Here is a 15,085-nt window from a genome sequence, read left to right on the forward strand (position 1 = left end):
GACCCCATGCCAAATATTGGATCAACCTTCATAAGAATCATAAGGGTATGCAAAGAATATTCAATCATGCTGAAACCAAACAAAGAAATGGGTCATCGATAGACAAAAAAAAAGAGTTACGGAGAGCTAATCAAACACCTGAGTCATCTATTCATGCTCTTTCCTAAGAAATACTGTTCAAGCCATGCCTATGCCAAATATCAAGCTAGCTTACAGAAATATGAGCTGCTGTGAACTTTCTTTAAACCCAGAAACGTAGTCAAACACGCAAATCTTAGTAAACCTACTCTAACATCCAATCTCCTAGCCATGTTATTGCACCACCATTCTTTCAAACTTGTAGACTTCATAGCCAAAAGTTGAGCTGCTGTTAACATTCCCTTAGCTTGCTAGTAATTCAGTACTATACACGGCACCAAGATTTTCCATTAAGCCTAGAACCATGTACCAAGAGCTAGCCAATCTATTCATGCTCTTTTAGGAGAGCTCCTCTATCGAACCATTTCTCTGCCAAAAGTGAAACCAGCTTATAGAGTTATTGTGGAATAATCATGTATATAATAAGCAATGAAGCCAAGCAACATGCAAAGCAGTAGCTATCAAATTTTAAGATTTTATTGCCCACATCACAACATACGTTTTCCAACCACCAATTGAGTGCTACAACTATCTTCTTCATTGTTGAAGAACCTAAACCAATTTGAACTTATCCCATTCCTAAGCCTCCCTATTTCAAAATATCATCTCAAATCTTATGCAAAGACACTTGGGGGCTGAGTGATTAAGACCTTGCTCATGGTTACTATAGTTATTGCTGTGATTGAGGTTGTTACATGACGTTTTCTATCTCCTTCATTGCCAAAGTCAAGCTGCTATCAGCAAATGCACATCCGTATTTAGATCAAGGCATGCAATATCATCCAAAAAAAAAATTCTCATAGGAAAGTTCAAAGAATATTTGAAGAAGTCACGATGAAGGCAGGCCTCATTACTCCAAAATACCTTTAAGCCTCACTTCTATACCACAGTGATCAAGGTCCTTATAGGCCAAGCAAAGCTGGCGTTTACAAATGCAATCAAGATATTCAAAAGAAGAAGAAGAAGAAGAGCAATCAAAGACAATACATGCATATACAAATTCAGGAACCGTCACATGCTATGATTTCAATATCAAGCTTATACTTACTCTTAAGTCTTAACTCAAATTCATGCCAACTCCATGCTAATGCCAAGCTTATGCTCATGCCACCCAAACATTATGCCAAGTACATGTTCATGCCAAGCTCATGCTCAAGCCAAGCAGATTCACGACCAAGAGGAATACGCCAAGCCTTTAAACAAGTTCATGCTAGGAAAAAAAACAAAGAAATCAAAACCAAGCAAAGAAAACTTTACATGCCGAGCTACATGCATTGACATGCATTTTAATGAACTTCAAAAACATGCTATGATTTCACCACGGCTTCCTCAAATTCACAGCAGTACGTGATCTATGCTGCACAAAAAAAAAAAAAAATCATGCTCTGTTCCATGACAAGATGATAGTTTGCTTCAATCCATCCATGCTTTTGATGTCACAACACTGCTAGCTGATATAGTCAAGCAGAGAGGCAACATATTAAAAGTGATGCAAGCAGGCTTATTAGTCAAAAAAAGACTTTATTTTGTTCTCACATTTAAAAAACTCGGGTTCAATTTTACGCTCTTTTACCTTTTTATGAACTCTGTTTTACACCAGGAAAGCATATTAGTGAAAGAATGTTTTGTTTTTCTCCTCAAAACCCAAAATTTAGCTATTGAAAAAATAAAGAAATCACATTTTTCCTCTTCTTCTTAGTCTGTACTACCTCTTTCCTAACAATATGTATCTTTTTACCTGAGGACTAGGCTATGGTTCCAGCAGCTAACTTTCTCCCTTGCTGTAACACATATTAAACATATCTCTGTTCTCGATCATTACAATCACTGCTGGGACCGGTTTATTAACACCCCCACAAGCATTACAACTATCAACACTAAATTACAATCTTACTGTTGTTTAGCCACTTTTCAAGAATTTTAAGCCTATTTGAACATACCTTTTCCATGAGCCTTAGCAATCAAACCATGACTAGCATTAACGATCATACCAAATTTATCTAGTAAAACACATCCCCTCAAGCAAAATCAGCATTTCTCTCTATTTTATTATAAGCAACAGTAAGTTTAGATATCTCATCATCACCCAAATCCTTTTACTAAACATCTCTTGATTGTCTTGTGTTATTTGTTTACATCTAGTTATTCTTTCCAATTTTAGCCTAAGCTCTTGTACCCAACACACTTCGGTCTTAATTCGCTGGCTTTTCACAACTTGTTTTCTTTTTTCCCCATTCTCCAAATTAACAACCCTTGATCTACAAGGACTCTTGCACAAGCCTTAGTTACTTATCCATAATTGGTAGGACAAAAACAAGTCAAAATATACCAAAACAAAGCCATGGAAATCAAGCAACATAGTTCAAGCAAAGCTATGACATAGTATTAGCTAAGCAGATAATACCACATGCTTCAGTAATAGTTCCCATATCTTATTTTGTGAAAGCAAAATTTTCGAGCAATCTTTGTGAACTCTTAAGCAATAACTATCAAAATCATCAACTGAAGCCAAGAAAGAAGATCAATGCCAGAATGGTTTAAATACCAGAAGTATCGCTCTACTCCAACTACTACCATGCTAAGATCAAAACTGCTACTTTGTCAAAACAGACGCAAAAACAGATGCATGAGTAATGCAACATACCTCAAGAGAAGAAAGTGATTCCCTAATCTGTTACTCCAAGCAAATAACCAAAATCATAGCAAAAGGTGTATCTCATTCCAATTTTGCTCTCTTTTATTTCAATTTTGTTACACATGCATTATTTTACCTAAGAACTTGCTTCATTATATATAACTCATCTTACTTGCAGATTTATTCGTTCATGCTATTTGATACTCATGGTTTTTCAAAACACACTTTATTTCTTTTTCTTTCTCACTAGTATTACTCCTGTTGCTGTTCCCAGCAGCAAATCATCTCTCTCAATTATCAAATCATATACTTCCTTCCATTCTTTTCGTCACTCTTATTTCATTTTTTTTACACAATGATGCAGGCATCTTATCATTTAAAATCACCATTCTTAACACAAAGTTATGCTTGTTGCACTATTTCATATGCCACACTTCATTTAGTTTTACTTCTGCTAATTATTACATGATTTCCTTACTTTGTTGCACGACTTAGCGAACAATCACAATACTTTCACTCTTCAGCTATAGTAACTAAACATTGATTTCGAATCATCGAGCATCTCATTCCTTTCAAATACCTATTTGTTATTTAGCAAATGTAATTGTGCATACTACAACCACGTGATGCCTATATACATTAAACTAATACACATATATACGCACACATGTCTTTTTAATATCAACACATTAACCTATTTAAATATCCGATCTCTATGTCATTACTCATTTAACTACTCTTTCATACTTTTATCATAAGTTAAGGATCTGATGAACATGCATGAAAGTATTTTCAACACATGGCAGCAAGCTAATAAAAGGCTCAGGGCTCCAATTAAAAAGCACATCATCAGGCCAATGCAAAAAAAAAGGGAGGCCAAGCCATTGAATCACAACACGCTATTCACAAGCAATCAAGTTGAACCAGTGAACTATTACATACCAAGCAAGAAACCGAGCAAAATTAAAACCTTAAAACCAACATGGTCAATCCAAGCTAACAGGCGCAATTTACATGATGAACTAAACTATATGATACCAAGCTACATCATGTTCCATTGCAATCACAGCAGTAAAAAAAAAACTCCACGCATAATGCCAAAAAAAAAAAAATCAAAGCTACTCCACGCTGAACCAATCCATAATCACATGCCAAGCAAGAGACTAAGCTAAAATTGAAATTATTGAATCCACATAGCCCAGCCAAGCTAATAGAAGCAACTCACATGATGAACCAAATAGACTAACAGCAAACTCCATCATGTTTAATTGCAATTACAACAATAAAAAGAAAACTCCACGCATAACACAGAGAATAAATAGTCCAAGCCACTCATGCCGAATCAATCTATTATCACGCATCAAGCAAAGAACTAAACAAAAAAAATTAAGGCCATTGAGCCTGAGCTGAGAAGACGCAGTTTACATAGCCAATAATACCCTGCTGTATCAATCCCATCGCTGTCATGGCAGTAAAAAAAAAAATCGGGATGCATTGTGAATGGGAGGAAATACTTACAGGTTGGGTATCTTCCAAAACACGTGGTAGCAAATCAATGCTGATAGCAAAATTGATCACAGCAGTAGCAGGTCAGTCACAACAACGAACCAGTATGGCTAAGGCGACAAGCAATTATAGCAGCAGAATTGATAACGCTAGAGCAAAGTACGCGACATGCAACAGATTAATCACGGCAGCAAATCGGCAATGTCGCTGACCAATAGCTAATCACGTTAGCAAATTGATATTGCGTGAACCAATATACGGCTACAATATGAGCAAATGCAGAATCAAGAAGAAGAAAGGGAGAATAAAAAGACACAGATAATAGAGGATGGAGATTATCACACCGAGCAGAAGAGGATGCAGTCGGCCAAGCTTACCAAGCACAGAAGGAATCGAAAATCGGCTCTACAATGGGCTCGACACACTCGATTTGTTCTGTAAAAGAGTAAGGGAGTGGAGATGGAGTCTCTCAAGCCAATATATAATCAGGCAATAAGTCTCCGGATTTTTGATTATGCAGCCCGAGACACGGTCACACGACATACATAATCAAAGGGGGCTAATGTTGACACCCAAAAATCCAGCTAACAAGCTCAATTCATGCTTTAAGCCTAATTCATATTTCGAGGCAAATTACACCCGCAAACATCACGCCACGCACGTGGACTCAAGCCACGTTCATGCACTTGGGGCTTACAAGAATGGGTGTGGTGTGGAAGGTTACAGAAAAGTATGATGTCCATTGCGAGTTTTAGGCATGCTGATAATTTTGGACTTGGGACCAAAATTCAAGCTAGCAACCCAATTCTCAACATGGGCAAGGTGAAGAAGAGAGATAGCACAATTCAAGCCCAATATCTCATTAATGGGGATAAAGCCAACCAACAAGCTAAGAAACCCAAAGCCCATTGAAACAATCCTCTCACCCAAAGCCCATTGAAACCATCTTAAACTCACCACGTCCAAAATCTTGATCCCAGCAACATAACAAAATCCTAGCACGCAGCAAAAATCCTGAGATTGCAGTCCCAGCAGCAGACTTCAGCAGCAGGAATCCTGGAAAGGTAATCCCAGCAGCAGGATTTCTGGGATTATGATCACAGCTACACGCCAAATACAAGGCAGCAATCTTAATGCTGCATCACACATCAACTTTCTTATAAATTAAGAGTTCTTACTATTGTGAAGAGGCATTCAGAAGCAACCCCAAAGAAACCCACATGCAAAGCAAACCCAAGTAATTCCCCAATACTTATCCCAGAAACATGTAGGCTAACATAGAAACAAAACCAAGCAGTTTCCTCCAACACCTATCCTAAAAACCCATTTCCAATCCAAAACTCATCAACCACAATCCGAATCCGAGCTTTCATGGCTGCTGCAAATCTCTCATCTTCACTACCAATCATGCTTTTCTAGCTCCCACGCCATATGCATCTTGCCAAGCCTCTTTTGAAATGATCAATTCACTGTTGTGCATATACAAGGAGCTGCCGGGAAGAACACAACAATAAACTTCCTAGGATTCTCAGGTCCTTCGAAGTTTGTTGGGCCTAATCTTCGCTAACTCAGAAAAAGGGGCAAAGTTTTGGGTCCTTACCCATGAATATCCACTGCCGTACAACTCCGATCAAAAGAGCCCCTACACAATGCAATATCTATGATGAGGTGCTTTTCTGGTTTTCATTTTCTTAATGCTTATGTGAATGCTTTTCTGGTCTTCAGTCTTCAAATGTATGATTGCCGGCTTTTCTGGTTATCTTTGTAGGGTAAGAATGCGGTGATTGCCCTTTTTGGGGTGGCAAAATGCAAGCAGCCATCTGTTATCTTTGTCGAAAATATTGACTGTATTTTATCAGCGGTATTGTTTTCTCTCTCACACTCTTTACTCTCTTTACTTTGCTCTCTTTCTTTTTCACACGCTGATCGTATGTGTTGTGTAGTGTGAAAGTGAAGGTCGGGATGATAAATTTATGCGGACCAGAAATAGATTTATGAAGGAGAAACAGTTGGTTGAATGGGAGGGTGGACAGATTCTTGTGATTGGTAATTGCTTTATTTTTTTCTGTTTACTTTTTATTTATTAGTGGTATGAATATTACTAAATGTATTTTGGAAGGACAAACTTCGTTACTCTAATTGGACAAACTTTAATATGGAATATGGTTTTCTATTTTTGTTCAAAATGCTGTTGTTTTGCTCAATGTGCTGCTTTATATTATGTATTTTGTTGTTAAATACAAGATTGTTGTTTCCTGCTCTTAGTCTAATGTGGTTACCGAGAAGAAAGTTTCTACATAATTTTGATTTTTATTCTTTGTGGAAGGCCATAATGTTACATGTTCTGAACTGTAAATTCAAAAAGTGCTATTGTTGATTGTGTCTAGAGCAATAAGTTTGCTTTTTTAAGCCCATATTCTAATCTCATTTATAACTAAAAAGATGCTGCCTAATTTTTATTTTTGAGTTTTGATCTCTTTGGATGGCCAAGAAGTTATATCTTCTGAACTGTTTAATCTCTCTTTGAAATTTTTTATTCTATCCTGCAAAACAATGATCTAGAAAAGGGGAGCTGTTTTGAAAATGAATAAAATTAGCAAATATAATGAATGTAAACAACAATATGGAAATTTATCTTCTGATAGCCAACAAAATGGGAACTAATTCAATTGGATTTGGTGCTTTTGTTTATAATATTGATTTGAATATTACTAAATGAATTTTGCGAGGGTGGACGGATTCTTAGTGGTATGCATATTTTTTGTCACTGTTTATGTATTGTCTTTCTTGTCGCGTAGGTTCAAGTACTAGACCGGAATTGCTTTCCCAAGAAGTGCTAAACGTGTTTCGGAATAGGTTATATCTACCCTTGCCCTCGTTCAAAGCTAGGTGGTCCATTATCGAGGGATTTTTGGAGAGAGAATGACTGTTTCGCCTGTCATGGTCTGACTTGCATGCTATTTGCCACATGACTGCAGGTATTTTGTGGTCTGCATTTTCATGGTACATTTGAGTTTAATCTTTCATTTTCATGTCTCAATTGTTGTTTTATTTTTGGGTAGGTTACTCTGCTACGGAATTAGAGGCGGTAGTCAAGCATGCGGTATCTCTCGGTGCATTGTCGAATTTCGATTCAAAATATCCCGCTCACCATTCGTTGTCTCAGGAAGAGTTGCTTGCGATGCTGCCGCCATTGACTACACAGGTAAAAATCTTTGTTTCACGTGTTTTTGTTGTTTTTTTTTTTGTTAATATTAATTGTTTTTGCTTTCACGTATAGGATTTTCGCCGAGCTACATCTGTTTCGGCAGGTGATGTCTCGGCTTATGAGGTTTGGGATAAGAAAAACGGCTCGGGAACATGGCTGAGGAAGAGGAAGAGCCGAACAAGGCCGAGTATGAGGAGAAATGTTTAGTTTTGGCTCAGTTCGCGTATATATAGAGGGTAGTTTTGGCACAGTTGCTTATGGTACAACTGGTGTGTGTGTGGTTAGACTGTTTTTCGTGTCCATTTTGCTCATGGACATTTTGTTGTGGGTCATGTGACTTCCCCCAGAGTCTATCTAATTCAGCGTAACGGTTATTTAACATGTCAGAGAGGCTACTCAGCAGCAGTTGATTAGGTGGTGTTGTACCATGAACATGTGGAATATATTTTGTCAGGTGTTCCCTCGTATGAATATCGGAATTAACAAGTGGAACACCAATGTGTGAAAATTCGAATCTGGACCTGTGTTGTTGTACCATGAACGTGTGGAATATATTTTTTTGGTGTTCCCTCGTTATGAATTTCCAACTGGAATGGCTTTGAAAATTTGAATCTCGACCTGATCAGCAGATTTTAATTTGCTCTCGATCATGCTGTCGGTGGTGCCAGTTGTTTTAATAGCTTCTTATGCATCTGTTACCATTTCATATCCATTGGGGTGTGAACCGTTGCTGTCACGATGAAGCACATTTGATTCTTGGTTTTACCATCTTTCTCACGAATGCTCATAACAGCAGCAATATTCCTTCTTGCATCTCAAACATCCAACATTTTATCAAGCAGGTGGAGGGCATGACATTTTGACATTCCATTGCTAAGCTGCTCCTTCTTTTCAACTAGACCACCATCGTCTTGCTCCGGCAACCGAAAGCAGTCTTCCACATCAAAGGATTGAGTGGAAGGATTATTATATACTTGATCCGACGACGACAATCCATTACCACTACAGTGAGATGGGTCTATGAATGGAAGATCCGAGTCCCAATTCACTCTGAAATGAGAATGCCCAAGGCATCTCGTCTCTTTCCATTGTCATTTTTGTCCATAATTGTAGTAGCTCATGAACCAATTTTCAACACAAAGAAGGTAATGATTAAACTTGCTTTAGTTCAACTTGATTCAGTCGTGTAAATATATCAGCTTAGCTTCATCATACAATGGTTGTAATAGCAGCTGCATTGGAGATAGCATTGATTGCTGGGGTAAATGAGGAAGGCCGTTTAAAGGGCCATTATATCCTTGTCAATACATTGGCATAGCAACCCACCACCATTTGCATTTGGAGGAGATGGAACTCCCCATGAACCTAAATTCCCTCTAGGTTGACATAAGGGTAAACTACCCTGGAAATTTGAACCAGTTAGTCCAATCTGTTCAATATGGGAATTAACATTTGTCAAAGGCCCACTAGCAGGAGAAGGCAAGTTCGATGTTGACCGAGCCGAGTGGGAATAGTGAGATACGACTGAGGATGTCCGTGAGGAAGAAACTGATGGTGATAATGGTATGAGGAATAAGGAGGCGGTGGCAGAGGATAAGAGCCCAGCGGGGAAAGTAAATGGTCGGCATGATGTGGCAGAAGCATTGGCGCTCAACTGAGTGCGATTTGCTGAAAGATGCAGAAACTGGTAAGGGAAAATGTACCCATTGATGATTGTTTGGGACGGTGGTGGTGGTAGTGGTGGGTAGCTTGGTTGGGATGGAAATTGAGTGAACTCTATGAATTTGGTAGGTACCTTAAAGACGATAACAGTCTGAGCAACTGTAATCCCTGCCGTAGAGTCCAAAATTACTAGGGTCGGGTGGATGCGGCGGTGTGGATGAGTAATGTGGTGGATCCCCAGCGCTCCTCAGCCCCATGATTTGGAGCTCAACTGACCAATTGTTAGGATTCTAACCCTAACAAAGAGAAAGTAGTAGTAATATCAGAAAAACTAACAGAAATGTAAAAACTAACAGAAATGTACTCTAAAAAAAATTAAAATAAGTAAATAAAAAAAAAAACAGAAATGTAAAAACTGATTTTCATTCATTGATTTCCTCACAACTAAAAACGTACATATAAAGATTCTCGTATCGGAAAATGTGATCATTGCAACCTGATCTACCATGAAGGGGATCATTGCCTTTTACTAGGAAGCCATGCAGCACCGGTTACAACTAGAGGGATGGGTGATCCAAGAGTTGAGACCTTCCCTAGGGGTTTGTTACTAATAATTTTGTGGATGGGACTATCAGATTTCAGGGTGTGCAAACACCCATATTGTAGTATGTGTTGCACACCCATATTGCCGTATGTGTGCATATCTTTATTTCAATCCTCTGAGAGCAATAAAGGTCGCAAACCAATCATCCTGCATGAGAAAAATTTGAACTCCAAGAAGGCTAAGGAAGTACCAAATCAAACATTGGCGTTAACTGTGTTTGATGCATCAGCCAAAAATGCTACAGAGCCTGCAAGCCATGATCTAGGTATGCGCATGGAACTTGTGAATGTGAATGAGGATGTGTTTAGTCCAAATAGCAATGCCGAAATAGCTCTTGATGAGCAGACAAGTACGCTTAAGCTGGCTGCAGGAAAAGAAAAAGAAAATAGGGGTGACAAGCGTACTCAACCTCCCTCTCCTGCCAAGTCAAGTCTCCACAGAAACTCAAGATACTGCTGCCTAAACTTTTGAAACCGCTTCTGACTGAGGTGCCTGAAGAAAAAAAAAGCAAAAGCAAATTCTCTGCTAGGTCGTTGGGTATGATTGAAGCTCCAGGGAACATTCTTGTGCCACAAGAGGTGATGCAGCCAAAGTCTGGACCAAAGAAGAAAAGGGGAAGGCCTCTGGGATCCAGGATCAAAAATCCCCCAAAATCAAAGAAGATTGCGGAAGCACAAGAACTATGTTTAGGTTATCTTTCCAAACCTCGTAGCCCAACTGTTAAGGGTGTAGGGGGCACTTTGATTGGGATTGTACAGCAGTGGATATTCATGGGTAAGGACCCAAAATCTTGTCCCCTTTATCTGAGTAAGCGAAGACTAGGCCCAGCAAACTTCGAAGGACTGAGAATCCTAGGAAGCTTGCTGTTGTGTTCTTCCCGGTAGCTCCTTGTATATGCAGGCAGTGAATTGAACATTCCAAGAGAGGCTTCGCAAGATGCATGTGGCGTGGGAGCTAGCAAAGCATGAGTTTGAGAAGAAGAGATTCCAGCAATGGTATGATTTCTGGGTTTTGGTTTAAGGTTGATTGGGGGGAATTTATGACTAGAGATTCAGAGATTGGGCTTGATCTCTTACTTGATGTTTCTGGGTTGTTGTGGCTTCTGTCCTTCTAGTGGGAGAGAGGAAGCTTGGGAGAAGAAGAGTGCTAGAGAGCTTGCTAGCCCACTCCGTTCCCCTCACTTTGGTTAATAGCAGTAGCTATTTATATGCAGTTCCAACAGCTAAAGGATTTTGGTAGAAGGTCTCTACTATTGGGTAAAGAGATGGCTTGGGTTAAATGCATGTATTGAATTTTGTAATGCTTCTTGGTCTGTCAGGTCTTGTCTAAAAAAGAGTATGAAATAGGCTTGGCAGATTTTCTGCCGTGAAATCTGCTGCTGGGATTACAATCCCAAGATTGCTGGGATTATGTGCTGCTTGGATTATGTGCTGTGTTATGCAGCTGGGAACAAGAATCCTATGTTTAGCATTTACTATTTTTTTTTGTTCTAAAGGATTTGGGCTTGGGTTTTTGGGCTCTCTCTCTTCTTCACTTACCCATAGTAAGAGTTAGGCCGTTGGGCATGAATTTTGGTCACAAGTCCAAAATTATCAACGAGCCTAAAACTAATAACGGGCCTCATGCAATTCTGTTACCTTCCATACCACACCCATTCTTGTAAGCCCCAAGTGCGTTAATGTGACTTGGGTCCACGTGCGTGGCGTGATGTTCGCGGGTGTAATTTGCCTCCAAATATGAATTGGGCTTAAAGCATAAATTGGGCTTGTTAGCTGGATTTTTGGGTGTCAACAAAGGGCAAGGAAAAAATTTAGTTTAGTTTTATTTCTGAACTTGCCTAATTGCTATGTGTTACTTTTCATAGTTCTTAGGCTTGCTGAATAAGTGAGCACTGGTTGTCTAATGGGTGGTGCTAGAATACCACATCCTAAACTTGACATTGAGTTTGACAAGGGAAGGTATGTATCCCTGCCATTGTGGCTTGAGATGAATGAATTACTTATTTCAAAAAATGTACATATATAGCCAAGTTCTCGATCCACGAATTGTCCAATAAGCAAGCTGTATCACCCCAAAATCCACTAGTCCAAGTCTAGTGACCTCCCTAGTCAGCCTAAATAGTTGAGTAGTATCAACTGCTTCAACAATAACCTGAAATAGTTGTATTACCCCCTTCAGAAGATTGAACTCCTCCTTAACAGAACCTATGCTTCTATTCATAGCTCCTCCTTCTGAAAATTCATCGCCTAGTGGACTGAAAATTCATAGCGTTACCACACAACCTTCTCAATCTATATTAAGAACTCAATCTCACACAAGGTCAGTATAGCTGTCTCAGAACCACTTTAAACACATATCATATGCTAATTACCAAAAACTCCACTAAGACATTTTGTTACAAAACAAGATATCTAACCCTTGGTATGAACATTCCATCCAAAAACATCTACTTATCCAACTTCAGATGGCGGCGCTAGAGGCAGCGGCGGCGGTCACACTTTGTCCAGGAATCAACTTTTGATTCATGCTTCGTTTCGCTCGAGAGAATGGATGACCGTGTGAAGTCTTTAGTAGATGGATCATCATATCATGACTAGGATGACCTATCCTGTCGTGACAAACCCAATATGTATCTAAATCCAAGAGATCTTCTCTCATAACTTTATTAGATTTAATAGCTCGAATAGTGACATAGAGTCCACTAGAGAGACACATAAACTTCTCTAAGATGCAATCATTAGAGGTGTTGTAAAAGAACTCATTTTTCGTTCTCTACCTGCGTTTTTGCATGGAATCCATTGGCTATTCGTAGGTGTGATTTGCCCTAGGAGCTAGAGAGTTTCTGTGATGGTAATTAAGGTGTCATTTGGCAAGGGGAACTTGGGCTATTCCATGTCCTTGAATTAATACTGATGGCCCAGCCATCGTAGTCACAAAATAATATGCTCAGAATAAAAATGGAGTCATAATGAAAAGAACTCAAAATATTATTCATAAACCAACAGAGTACATCATTGTCTCTTAACCATTAGGAGAATCTAATCCAAATGCTAGCTAATGCAAAACAAAGGTAGTCGTTTGACTTCTTTTGGTAACTCCAAAATAAATATGACCAGGTGAGTAGAGAGATGTCGGTGGAGTAAAGCGCACTTAAGTACCACTTATCTCAAAACCTTCCTAAATAACATATTCATTTTGGATGAGCGTATGTGAAGAAAAACTAAACCAATGGCATTTACTATAAAGTATCTGGTAATTGCCTATTACGTCTCTTGAAAAAATAAAGACTTAAACAGAATTGACTATCTATTGATCCCAGATATCGATGTCTTCAACCCTACACTCTAAATCATTTTATTGATCTTCTTGTTCCACATAGTGAGCTTCTCTTGCTTCACAATATGCTTTGTAGACAGTGACAATATTTCCACGAGCTCTACAAATGTGTGCCTAATGACCGGACACTCCACATCGGGAACATACATCTCTGTGCTTAGACTCTATTGATTGAGGCACTTTGAAAGCGTCAATAGGTTGACTCTTAGTGTTGGTGGCGCCACCAACATGGCCAGAGGCGTTGCCTCTCTCTCTCTCTCTCTCTCTCTCTCTCTCTCTCTCTCTCTCTCTCTCTCTCTCTCTCTCTCTCTCCACGTTGACTTCTTTATTAGAGTGAGAATATGGACCAGAACATCCAGAATTGTCCATAAATTTAGGGTTTCGCTCTTGGCGCCCTCCCTCAGGGGCGCGACTATAATCAGATTCCAGAATATGCTCTGTTCCCATAGATCTCAATTTATAGTTCTTCATAAGGATGTTGTCATGCTTTTCAGCGACATTCATAGCTCCAATGAGCTCATGAAACCTTGTGATCTGTCCTGCAGTGACATCGATTCGATAGTTCTTAGCAACCATCAATGCAGGGACAAGGAAGGTAGAGAGAGTCTTCTGAATCAACATCGCATCTGTGATCTCGTTACCACATAATTCCATTAAGGATATAGTGTGAAGTACTTCTGAGTTGTAGTCAAGAACTGACTTGAAATCATAGAAGCAGAGGCTATACCATCCAACTTCTAGGCCAGGAAGCGGGGAGTGACGGACATTGCCAAATCTTTCTTCGAGTGAGACCCACAGCCATCTGGGTTCTTTTTCATTTGCATACTCGTACTGGAAGGAATCATCCATATGACGAGTTATTAGGATGATGGCTTTCGTCTTATTTGCCTCCAAGGCTATTCTATTTCCTTCCAAAGCTTGAGCTTGCTCAACAGTTAGCACGTCCTGGCTAGGCTAGAGAATCGTATCCAAGATTTTATCGGCCTTGAGATGCTGGTGAATATCACGAACCCACTTGTGATATCCAGAGCCAGTTGTTCCCAACAGAGCGAAGTCCAGTTTGTTCAGGTTACTCATCCTGAAAGAGAACAAGAAATTAGGGTTAGTTTTGGAGCGTAAAAGGCTACCACGAAAACATATAAAATTTCGAGCGTAGTCGCTTCCAAGAAATTGGATTCCAAGAGGTATTGGATTAGATCGAAACAATGATGTTTGTGGTCGATCGTTTCTTCTCAACAAACTCTAAGTTTGGAGGACTCCACAAGCTCCAAGCTTGGAGTGAGCACGAACCCCCACAGTTCGGCTTAATTAGGTCTCCCCTATGATGAAGAAAGGGGGTAGAAAAAGTGAGTTTGCAAGTCCCCGAGAATAAAGAAGAGAAAAATAATAAAAACTTCAAAAACTGGAACTTTTAGTAAAAATTACTTCGAAATAGGTCGCTGGAAAATTTGGCCGGAAAAGTCGCTAGTGGTTGCCGAAAATTCGTTGACCAAATTAACTGGGCTAGTAGGCTGGGCTGGATCGGTAGGCCGGTCCCTTTTTTTATTTTAGGCCCGCTTTCCTTTTTTTCCTTTTTCTTTACTTTTCCTTCTGGGCTTCTAGGCTACCTTTTTGTTTTTTTTCTTTTATTTTCTTCTCCTCTCTGGCGGTTTAAGAGTGCAGCTTCTATTCGTGGCCGTTCAGATCTTTCAATGCCAGTTCAGGGAAAAAAAATTCCGGTTCCCGGATTCTGGGGTTGAGATGCTACTCTGGCAGAAAATGTTTCAAGGTTTTGTATTCGGATTTAGGGTTTTAGCTTTTTGAATCAGGATTCGGCTATTTGTTTCAGGCATAGGGTTTCATGTTGATAACGTGTTTAAGTAAAAGTGAAATTGGGAGAGAATTAAGTCGTACTTTTATTGATAATATGGGTCTCTTTATATAGAGGATTACGAGACATAGAATCAGAATTAGAGATTTTAAAACCTTATTTATAACCTAAATTTTGGGTCAAAAA

The 15,085-nt window shown here is 39.3% G+C and overlaps 1 protein-coding gene across 1 annotated transcript; it reads left to right on the top strand.

The window, feature by feature from the left end:
* The first annotated feature begins 5,774 nt into the window (after positions 1–5,774).
* On the top strand, positions 5,775–7,410 carry LOC121049440 (ATPase family AAA domain-containing protein FIGL1-like). The gene is made up of 5 exons (XM_040506831.1): positions 5,775–5,947; positions 6,048–6,140; positions 6,223–6,325; positions 7,078–7,257; positions 7,342–7,410. Exons 1-4 carry the CDS (start codon positions 5,882–5,884, stop codon positions 7,203–7,205), a joined length of 390 nt encoding a protein of 129 aa, XP_040362765.1. The 5' UTR covers positions 5,775–5,881; the 3' UTR covers positions 7,206–7,257; positions 7,342–7,410.
* Positions 7,411–15,085: the final 7,675 nt, after the last annotated feature.

Source organism: Rosa chinensis, chromosome 5 (assembly GCF_002994745.2).
Source record: "Rosa chinensis cultivar Old Blush chromosome 5, RchiOBHm-V2, whole genome shotgun sequence".
Lineage (NCBI taxonomy): Eukaryota > Viridiplantae > Streptophyta > Magnoliopsida > Rosales > Rosaceae > Rosa > Rosa chinensis.

Excerpts from the sequence above, each read along its gene's own strand:
- LOC121049440 (XM_040506831.1), top strand. The coding sequence starts at position 5,882 with ATGAATATCCACTGCCGTACAACTCCGATCAAAAGAGCCCCTACACAA. Across the intron at positions 5,948-6,047 it reads AATGCAATATCTATGATGAG|GGTAAGAATGCGGTGATTGC; the intron begins GTGCTTTTCTGG and ends TTATCTTTGTAG. Across the intron at positions 6,326-7,077 it reads TGGACAGATTCTTGTGATTG|GTTCAAGTACTAGACCGGAA; the intron begins GTAATTGCTTTA and ends CTTGTCGCGTAG.